Below are 11,140 nucleotides of genomic sequence, written 5' to 3' on the forward strand. Positions count from 1 at the left end.
GGCAACATGGGCCGTACCATCCTACATCATGCAGCAGGGGACGATCCTTAGTGATGATGCACACCTGAGGACAACTCTAGAACATCCTTTTTATTCATGCCAAATCTTCACATTAGCTGCCTCATGATCATTAAGATCATTATTTCAAGTCAATTTGTCTCTCTTGGTGGGTAGATCCCGCAATCTGCCTCCCCTGCTGACCCTTAAACCCCCCAACCCATCCTCAAACGCACCGGCCCAACTAGCTTGGCATCTCATAATTGGATTCAAACGTCACCACCCTAAACTGTCCCACTTTGAAAGATGGTCTGAGTACCAGTGAGTGAAATGAACGATAAACCCAAATGAATTATTAGTTGTATTAAGTTCATCCTGTCTACTTGATATCTAATTTTAAACAGATTATTTTCTTACAGTGTATTGTAGGTGTTACAATACACTGTCCGTAAGAGGGAAGGCGGAAGTATACGCCGAAACATGTCGGGTATTTGAAACACCTGTAAGAAAAGAATGTTTAAAATCAAATGAATTGTCATTGCAAAAATATCGTATCTAATAAAAAATAATGTATTTTATAAAGACCGTTAAGGCCTGCAAAGCCTTCTCTGCTGGCTTAAAAATATTGCAATCACAGACTAATGTGAATTATATTTTGTCCATGAATTCTTATTAAATAATTCCAAATTGTCTTTCAGGTTTCTTTCATTACTTTTCCCCCGTTGCGCTGCTTCCAGACGTGTGTTTTCCTTTTTAAGCATTAAACCAATGACATTTCAGCTATCGTTTGTTACCAGGGTCAGAAATCTACCCGGACGCCTTCACAATCGATCAAACTGTTGCTTATCCAATCAGATTTCGAGTTGGCAACCAAAAGGGTCAATGTCAGAGTTTTTGCAAACTATAATTGGCTAGTCACTATCCAAACTACGCATTCTAAAACAATGATTTTGTCACAATGGCTCAATTAAACTTGGGAGACAGCGTGGAAGAAAAACTCAAACAAGCATGGTGGATAATTGCGTCATCTGGTGGTAATAATTATATTTAAAAAACAATTCGGCCATCCAGACGTCAAACTTGATTGGTTCTGTTCACTTATAAGAGGGGTAGAACCTTGTGCCAACCTTTGTACCTTTGACCTTTGTATATTTTTTTATGTATGTATAAATGTATTTATTTGTCTATATGTGTATTTATCTACTTGTTTATTTATTTTCCAACTTCTCTCTAAAACATTTTATGTATGTCTGTATGTTCTGTTTATTATTCACATTGTATTCAAATATATTTTAAAATGAATTTCCGGGTGAGTCTTTTATCCCAGTGACACATGATAGATGGGATATGCTGCTATTGAGTATTTTGTACTATATATTTGTTTGTGCAGTAAGTTTGACCAATATTTCATACATGTATTCAACATGCCAAACTGTTTTTGAGATTTTCCTTCTGCCTGTTCACTTTCCAGCAACAAATAATAATCTGGTAGAAAGAAACGACTGACATCTCTCCCAAACCATGAAGTGGGAATAAAACCAATGAATAAATTAATCAACAGAAATAGCACTACCTCTTTAAATCTGCTTTGAGATTAAACAGCCAATCACCACGTTCTGAGGGCAGAGACAAGATTTCATATAGCCTCACCCCACCAAGCAAGAGTGAGTGTCCAAGATGCTCCTCTTGCTTGGCGTGACTGCCATTCTCTCAGCGGGCTTCTGCGCGGAGCTGAACCGGACCACCGGGCAGATGGCAGAAGGCATCGAAGCATGCTCAGCCTGCGAATTTCGGGAGCACAGCAAGCAGATGAGGCTCTCCAGCATCAAGTCTCAAATTCTCAGTATCCTACGGCTGGAGCAGGCACCCAACATTAGCAGGGACATGATCCAGCAGCTGCTCCCCAAAGCACCACCTCTTACACAGCTCCTGGACCAGTACGATCCTCGGGTGGAAGATGAAGATCACGCCACCACAGAAACCATCATCACCATGGCGACCAAGTGTAACGAACCAAATTTACTAAACACATTGATTTCATAAACTGCTCAAAACTGAAAGGAACACCGGAGACTTAACTAATCTGTAAATGTAACCTGTGTCCGGAGGCCTCAATCAAATTTGTATTTACATCTTCATGCACGTTAACTTCACTGAAGCCTTGAAAATATCCCAAGTGTGAGTGTGACTGCTTGTTGTATAAATTCCCAGTCATCAATCGGCTTGCAACACTCACCGAATGATATTGAGGTTCAATGCTCCAGAAAAGATGTAGTGTATAAATAAGAAAGAGCAGCAATTCTCACAGTGCAGTTTGGCGGCTTCCTTTAGTAGTACGCAAAATAATCCGTGAATTTATGCCCAAAAAGACATTTAAAAGATGGAATACAGAAAATACCATCCAAAAATGTTAACTTGGGTGAAAATGACATTTAACATTTTGTGTACACTACATTACAGGCCACTTCAGTTGTATTCAACTTTTATACATGGGTCTTTAATCTTTTAAATGCCTTCTAACTGAAGAAAATATGTTTTTTTCAGGTAAATACTGTTTTTGTTCATTTTTCTATATTTACAGAAATCCATTTTCCCCAATTTAGAGCATAGCTGTCGATAACCAAAAAACAGACAATTTAGGGTTAGTCTTTTAGCCCGATTTAAATGCAGTGTCACAAGTGCACAAGTAGCATATAATATTATTAAATACATATTTTAGCTTCCTTCTTTGCTAGCCTAAAAATATCTCAATCAGAGATTAATTAATTATATTTTGTCCATAAATTATTTTTAAATAATTCCAAATTGCTTCCAGGCATCACATTTCAGTCATTTGTTACCAGGGTCAGAAATCTACCTGGATGTCTTCACAATCAGCTCTGCAGGCTCTGGAGCATAAAAACAACAGCGATGAAAGAGTTACCAATCAGAGTTCGAGTTGGCAACCAAGGCCTGCTCGAAGGCACATTTTCGCAAATTATGATTGGCTAGTCACATATTTGGCAAGTCACTTGCCAATCATCGTATCACGAGTGATAAGCGGCTACTGGCCAGAGCTAGCACACTGTATTGGTAGCGAGCTGCTTAAGCAAATACAGTAAAGTCTCGTTATATCGATACTCAAGGGAGTCCGAAAAATATCGATATAACCGGGACTATCGATATATCCGACCCTGTTTGCATGTATGCGTGCGGAAATAGTATCGACCGGGACTATCGCGATATCGATATAACGAGACTTTATATATTACAGTGAGACCTCAACTTAGGAACTTAATTGGTTCCCAGACAGAGTGTGTAAGGCGAAAAGTGTGTATCTCAAAAAACAATGTCCCATAGGAAACCATTAAAATGGGAATAATCCGTTCTCGGGTTTCCATAAAATATACTTTTCAACTAAATAAGCCTTAAAACTATACACAACATACCTTATTCTATGTATAATAAATGTGCTATTGTATTGTAATGAAAGAAACACACTGCATTGTATCATAAAGTCACTTTATTTACATTTGTGATGGTCATTTATGGCTTGATGGAATGGCGTTGGAGGTCGAAGGTCAAAGGGAATTGCTGTTTGGAAAGAGAGGCGCATTACATGACGAATGTAATTAAAGAAATAAACTGTGCTGTAAAATAAAGTTTTATTTACCTTTTTGATGGTCGTTGATGGCTTATGGAAGGAGAGTCACCTTCCATAAGGACTGTTGGTAACTTAACCTCTGATGCTGTTCGGTCGTGTGCTTCCGCCGAAGATCACTACGCCAGCCGTGGTGGGTGTGTATTATGAAAATAGTGCTTATTATAAGGTTTAATTTTCATACATTTGACGTTTGTAAGACGTAAAGTTTGTAAGATAAGGTGTTTGTAAGTTGAGGTCTCACTGTATGTTGATTTGATTTGGTTGGAGATTTACTGTTAAAGCCATTTTCAAGACAGACTATTTAAGAAAAATAACGGACATCATTAGGAAATCATTAGGCTATTTCCTGGCTAATGGTAGCCTCGAGTGGACTTGTAGTACATCACACCACACTTTTTTCAGTCTGGATTGATTGAGACAAAGCACTACTGAAGGCCAAGTGTTGAAATCCATGGCCCGCCGCTGTATTTTAGGAATGTTAATTGTTTTTGAGAAACACAGGACTCCAATCGTACGCAATTTAGTGATAGAGTATTGTTTACCATAAGAGTGACATTTATTGTATCATGTGAAAGAGGAATCCGTTTTGGACCCTGAACGATGAACTCGGATGTTGTTGATATTTAATTAAACCTTTGCTGTGAACGATATCTTCCAGCAGACTCTGTTGCAAAGGGAAGGCTGTCCTATTGTCTGTTCAGCCTCAATCCAAAGATCCACACGGAGAACATCCTGAGCGCTCAGCTGTGGGTTCATCTGCGGCCAGTCCACATGGTCACAACTGTCTTCCTGCAGATCTCACGACTCAAACCCGACAGGGAGGGAAACAACACCCGTGTGCGAGTGCGCTCTTTAAAGGTGGATACTGATGCCGGCGCCGGTTCATGGCAGAGCATGGACATCAAGTCTTTGCTGCAGGCGTGGCTACGTCAGCCAGGTAGCAACTATGCTATCGACATCAATGCTTTTGACCCTCACGGAGAAGACCTGGCAGTCACATCGGCAGAGCCTGGAGAAGAAGGCCTGGTGAGGGCACCTTATATTCTTTATTTTTAATAACCCAGTCAGGCGATTGCTTAAGGGACAGGAATGACTTTTGGACAATATGAAATGCCATACAGACAGTGTGGTGAATGTCTGCTTCATAAGTCAGGTTCAAATGTGCATGTTCTCCCCACACATCCAAGGAGGATGCCCATATTTGGGCATCCTCATGTGTTTCAAAAACAGGATTTCTGGGTTGAATGAAGACTATAAAATGTCAGTAGGGCTGAATGGTTGTTTTGTCTTGATGCAACCTGTGATTGACTAGCAACGAGTCCTCCCGGGTGGAAATTAGCTGTCATCAGCTAGCGTGACAACAGGGAGAATAGAAAAAAAAACGTTATGGAAAAAAATTTAGACCACTACAAAATGATCAGTTTGTAACAGCCAAATTCATATTCCAATATGATATTTAGCGTATATATTTGCAGAAAATGACATGATACGAGATACCCCAAATACTCCAGTCTGTTTTTGGTCTTTGAGGTTTTATCCCAAAAAAATCATCCATCTCATGGTTTTCCATTGCCACTCACATTTACACCTATGGACAATTTGCACTTTTCAATCAAATGCCTGTTTTTGAAATGTGGTAAAAAGTCTAACTAACCAAGGAAAACGGCGCTTAAGGTGTCCATATGCTGATAACTGAACCCGAAACCCGGGACAGGCCAACCACTGTACACCATGGTGCAACAGAAGTATGTAGTTCATGGAAAATCACAGTTGTTTACTGGACATTAATGTCACATTGTGACTGTTATTAGAACACTAACTTTTTCATCAGAAATGGCTAAACCTACCGTATTTTCCGCACTATAAGTTGCACCCAAAAGCCTTCAATTTTTTTTCAAAAGCTGTGCCTTATATACATAAAAAAGTTGTTGAAGATGCACCTTCTATATGGATTTTTTAACATACATCATTTGTTGAATATGTGCCTTATAGTGTGGTGCATTTCTATATGGAAAAGTTTAAAAATCTGTCATTCATCATGGTGCTCCTTATAACCCGGTGCGCCTTATAGTTCGGAAAATACGGTACTTTTGAGGCGCATTTTTTAAAAGCCTGCTTTTTTTCTAGTGTATCATTTTTTAAGACAAACATTTCGATGCTTTGCATTTTACAGCTGTGATGTTTCACGAAAAAAAAATCCGTCTGTTGCAAATCCTGAATCTTAATTTGTAAACATTGAGATATTTATGCACATATTGCAAATTTATCATTGATGATGATGATGATGATGATGATGATTGGATTGGCCTTTATTAGTCTCACAGTGGAGAAATTTACATTTCACAGCAGCAAAGTGATGGAAGGAATGAAAGTAGAAAAACAAAATACATGAGCTGCTGGAAAGGCAGCCACTCTCGCGGCGCAAAGAACAAAAAAAAAGATGATGATCAGGTACTGAACTGGTCGTCACCCAATTACAGAGTTTCATTAATATGGTCTGCTGTCCTTAAAAAAATCAATTCTAAAAAGAAACATTATTGACAACTAACACAAGCACTTTCGCATGACTTTAAACTAAATATAGTGGAACCTTTTTCTCAATTGCTGCAAATGAAGAATTTGTCACTATTTCAGGAAAAATGCACACTCAAACCTCCAAGCTGAGATCAATATGGCAGACGTGCTAACCACTTGTCTACTCGACTATATTGCCCCAAAATTCCATGCGATAAATGTTCACACTACAACCGATTCTTTTCCAGCAACCATTCATCGAAGTGAAAATCCTGGACAGTCCAAAGCGATCCCGTCGTGACTCAGGCCTAAACTGCGATGAAGAATCAGCTGAAACGCGCTGTTGCCGCTACCCGCTCACCGTAGACTTTGAAGAATTCGGTTGGGACTGGATCATCGCACCCAAGCGCTATCGAGCCAACTACTGCTCAGGAGAGTGCGAGTTCTTGCACCTGCAGCAGTACCCGCACGCACACCTGGTAAACAAGGCCAACCCTCGCGGCACGGCAGGACCCTGCTGCACACCCACAAAGATGTCACCCATTAACATGCTCTACTTTAACCGCAAGGAGCAAATCATCTATGGAAAGATTCCGTCCATGGTGGTGGACCACTGCGGTTGCTCCTGAGTCGCACAGAAGGAAACATTTCATGCCACCCTTTGATAGAACATTTCCCGTTTTAAAAAAGATTCATAACATTAGCAGAGTACTGTGTTACATTGTTCAGTCGTACCTCAGTTTACGAGTGCATAGGTTTAAAAATGTTTTTTCAGCTACACAATGCCGCTTGATGGATTTTTTTTTGTGTTTGTTGCAAAACAAAAATTGACTTCAAATACGCCCCCACTTAAATAAAGTAGAAACACACGAGTTTGCCGAAGTTGTAGCTGCAATTTAGCATCCCCACCAAGATGCCAAGGCTCCGATGTGGATTGCTTACATAACGTGTTCATGATGCTAAAAATGTGACCAGTTTGATATTGTAATTTGGGGAAATGTGCAATTAATGCAAACAAGAGAAAGGTGGTCGACTTCTCTGGTGACCAAACTGTGGCAATGGTGTTTGTATCGGAGCTGTCCATTTGCAGCTGTACATATCTCAAACACCAACAATATATTATTTTATAAGAAGTAGAGAGCTTTACAATTGCTTCTTGAAAAAACTAGCCAAAGAATCTATCCTAGTTTTATTTTTAAGAGGCTTTGCAAGCAACAGTGCACAATGATCAACGCATTATTCGGTCATGCCAATCTCTGATTGGTCTCATTTAGTTTACTAGTCATGAATGGTTAAGAAATAATATTTGCTCATTAAATTAGAGTCAGAAAATGGGGAACAGGAGCATGAACTTCCCAAAGATCATAGTCAAGTCAGACAGACTGTTTTAACATATTGACAAACTCTTTTTTTTAATCACAGCTAACTCTACCTGAAATAAAACTGTTCTATTTTTTAATTGTCTTGCTGTGTACAGTTAATACAGAGCTTTTAAATTACTTGAGTGAATTCAAAAGGGCAACACAAAAAAGAGTTATGGCAAAAATTCAACTCCTAAATCAAGGTACCGATGCATTTATTTTTATGCAGGGATGCGAGATCTGTGAGGCTCCCTGCTGCTTCCTGTCCTTTTTGTCGGATTTGAGCTTTGGCCAAAGAGAGCCTGCAGGATATCGAGCATGTGCCTTTATTTGATAAACAACGAACTGAATGCCCTTTCTTCCCTGTCCGTGCTTACAAAACCCATCATAACAATCAAACAATATTCATTTATCTTGTTATTTAAAGAGGGGTTGTAGACATTTTACTTACTTTACAGATGCACCGTGAGCCAGCAATAATTTTGATTTGTATTTTCAAGACAGAAGAAAACACTAGTTGGGATTGCACTAATCACGTCTAATTTTGCTATATCATTGTGGTTGTTGGCTTTTCAAATGACAACATGAAACATAGGTTTATGTACAATATGTGACATTGTGGTAAATGTAATGTACGTCGCACTTTGGATCTGCGGCTGCAACGATTCAACCATGAAGATATTAAGAAAAAAATAAAAAATATCCACAGGAGGTTTTGTCTTGATTTGATGCTGAGTGCAGATGTCCTGGGTGTTGTTGTACTTCATGGGGATCTGTGACCTAAACATTCTGCTGGAACACAGTGTCCAAAAATGACATTTCTCTTATTGCACTGAACTTGAGTTCACATCCTGTGATGTCGAGCTGCAGCAAAAATATCCAATGGATATTAACGTTGTTACTGCACTTAACGAGCACTCCATCATTAAGCATAGAGATACTTCTCGGCTATTAGTGAGTTTTCAACAGTACAACTTAATTTGAAGGGGTTGGAGGTTTTCATTCATTCATTCATTCAGTTCAGTAATTATGCACTGTGGAGTCCATGTGGTAACCACTCAACTACCAAGCCTTTGGGTAGAGAGTAATTCAAAGTCAAGTCAACTTTATTGTCAAATATGCTCATATGCATGACATACAGCACAGATGAAATTAATGTCCTCTCGGACCCAGCGTGCAGGGCATTCAAGGCACTTATAACGTGGCTAAAAAGACATACAATTGACAACAGACAATACATGTAATTTCTGAATGTAAAGTGAGGTAGTGTCATCTGGAAAGTGAGGTAGTGACGTATGTTAAGTGAGGTAATTGAGGTTTAACATGATATCAGATAGATGAAAAATTCAAGATTTGAGGGATTATGTTGGTTAACTTCAACCACCACTGTTCTATTAAAAAAAACTTACTTCAAGATGCCAACAAAATATTTGGACCCGCATAGTGATTGAGTAGCACGTTCGCATCACTTTGGCTACAGGCTTCCTGTGTGTAGTTTCTTGTTCTCCCAACGTCTGTGTGGGTTTTTCTGGGTACTCAGGTTTTCTTCCACAATCCTAAAACATGGATCGCAGGTTAATTGAACAGTCTAAATTGTTTCTAAGTGTGATTGTGAGCGTGAATGGCATTTCATCTGCATGTGCACTGCGACTGGCTGATAACCAGATCAGGTTTTATTTCATTTTCATCACAGGACGAACATTATTTATTTTTAATGTTTTCTGGGTATCATTTTATTTACTGAAACAATAAAGATTTCTTCTTTCGGGAATCAATGATATGCATTAAGAATTTTACACATTCCGAACATTTTGTCCAAACCTTTTTTACGTGAATTCCAGTGACACATTCCTCAAATCCAAGTCAGTCGTAACTATCAACTCCTCCTGTTCTTCTTTTCCTATCGGCTTTTCCCTTCAGGGGTCGCTTCAGCGAATCAATGTCCTCCATCTATCCCGGTTTTGTGCATCCTCTTCTCTCACACACACCAGCTACCTTCATGTCCTCTTTGACCACATCCACAAACCTCCTCTTTGGTGTTTCTCTCGGTCTCCTGCCTGGCAGTTCAAGGCTCAGCATCCTTCTCCCGATATAGTCGGTCTCTCTCCTCTGGACATGTCCAAACCATCTCAGTCTGGCCTCTCTGATTTTCTCCCCAAATCCTCTAATACGAGTTATCCCTCTAATGTACTCCTGATCCTATCCAACCTGGTCACTCCCAAAGAAAACCTCAACATCTTCAGCTCTGCTACCTCCAGCTCTGCTTCCTGTCTTTTCTTCAGTGGCACTGTCTCCAGTTCAAACATCATGGCTGGTCTCACCACTGTTTTATACACTTTTCCTTTCATCCTAGCGGAAACCCTCCTATCACACATCACACCTGACATTTTTCTCCAGCCGCTCCAGCCTGCCTGGACACGCTTCTTCACCTCTTTTCCACACTCTCCATTGCTATGGACAGTTGACCCCAAGTACTTAAAATCTTCCACCTTCTTTATTTCTTCTTCCTGCAGCATCACTCTTGCACTTGGATCCCTCCCATTCACTCACATGTATTCCGTTTTGCTGCGACTGATCTTCATTCCTCTCCTTTCCAGGGCATATCTAGTTCCTCCGCCACCTGTTAGTCGTAACTATCAACTATAGAGTAATTGCTCTTTGGTCATATCACTGCATTCATATAAAATATAATTCACATATTCTGTGGAGAAACCATTTTTATTTTGTCATGTAACATCCATTAGGATCCAGTAAACTAGAGTTTTTCCAGTGTACCCAAGAAAGTGACAGAGGAGGCGGATATGGTAAGTAGCGGATGGAGATATGTCGTTCGCGAACGAACCGGCTTTAAAAGACGATTGTTTGAAGTGAACGTCTGGAGCCGCTCTGAATAGGGAGCTGCATTAGGAGTCGACATCCCCCCTCCCCCCTTCCAGCAATTCGTTTTCCATATGATTATACATTATTTTTGGTTGTGAAATAATTTAAGAAACAAAACAATTTGCTCGAGCCATTTGCTCGTAAGAGCTCGAATTCCCATCACGAGATAGAAATTTGCAAATTTCCCCATTGTAGGACGAATAAAGGTTTTCTGATTCTGATAAAATACGGAAACCAAACACGCGCGGGCGCAATCTGTACTCCCTTCTTTCCCGCCTTTTTGTGATGTTTAAACACGTGGTTTATATTCCGCCAGTGAAATGAAACGCTCCTCAGACACCGGAAAAAGAGCAACACCCGGAAGTACAACGGAGCGCGTAATACCGGTACGTAATTATTAGTGATGGGTCGGTGAGGCATCCTGTATCGTTTCGACACAGCGATACAATGTATCCACACTGTTGCTGAATACTTTTGCTGAATACTGACACCTGTGGACTTGCAGGGAACATTTGACAGGGTCATCTGACACTTATCTGTCAAACAAATTTTATCCAATTCCATTGATTAGGCATTTACATGCATATTATTTTTACATATAGTATGTAATTTCATAAAAATAATATTTGATATTCGCGACGCAGTTGATAAATTAAGTGAACATCTCTCTGAATACCAAAGTAAAAGTGCTGTGAATAACATAATAATAATGGACTCATTGTAATGAATTATCCCTATTTATCGT

At 39.7% G+C, this 11,140-nt stretch overlaps 1 protein-coding gene across 2 annotated transcripts; it reads left to right on the forward strand.

Annotated features, from left to right (window-relative positions):
• Nucleotides 1-1,674: 1,674 nt before the first annotated feature.
• On the forward strand, nucleotides 1,675-8,217 carry LOC148902955 (growth/differentiation factor 8-like). Of its 2 annotated transcripts, none has more exons than XM_088993762.1 (3): nucleotides 1,675-2,002; nucleotides 4,299-4,666; nucleotides 6,403-8,217. In XM_088993762.1, the coding sequence occupies exons 1-3, from the start codon at nucleotides 1,675-1,677 to the stop codon at nucleotides 6,781-6,783; spliced, it is 1,077 nt and encodes a 358-aa protein (XP_088849888.1). In that variant the 3' UTR covers nucleotides 6,784-8,217. The 2 variants fall into 2 exon arrangements, with proteins under 2 accessions (XP_088849888.1, XP_088849897.1); XM_088993771.1 differs by having other exon boundaries at nucleotides 1,679-2,002; nucleotides 4,302-4,666.
• Nucleotides 8,218-11,140: the final 2,923 nt, after the last annotated feature.

The sequence above is a fragment of the Hippocampus bargibanti genome, linkage group LG01 (assembly GCF_051943395.1).
Source record: "Hippocampus bargibanti isolate YZ-2025 linkage group LG01, ASM5194339v1, whole genome shotgun sequence".
Lineage (NCBI taxonomy): Eukaryota > Metazoa > Chordata > Actinopteri > Syngnathiformes > Syngnathidae > Hippocampus > Hippocampus bargibanti.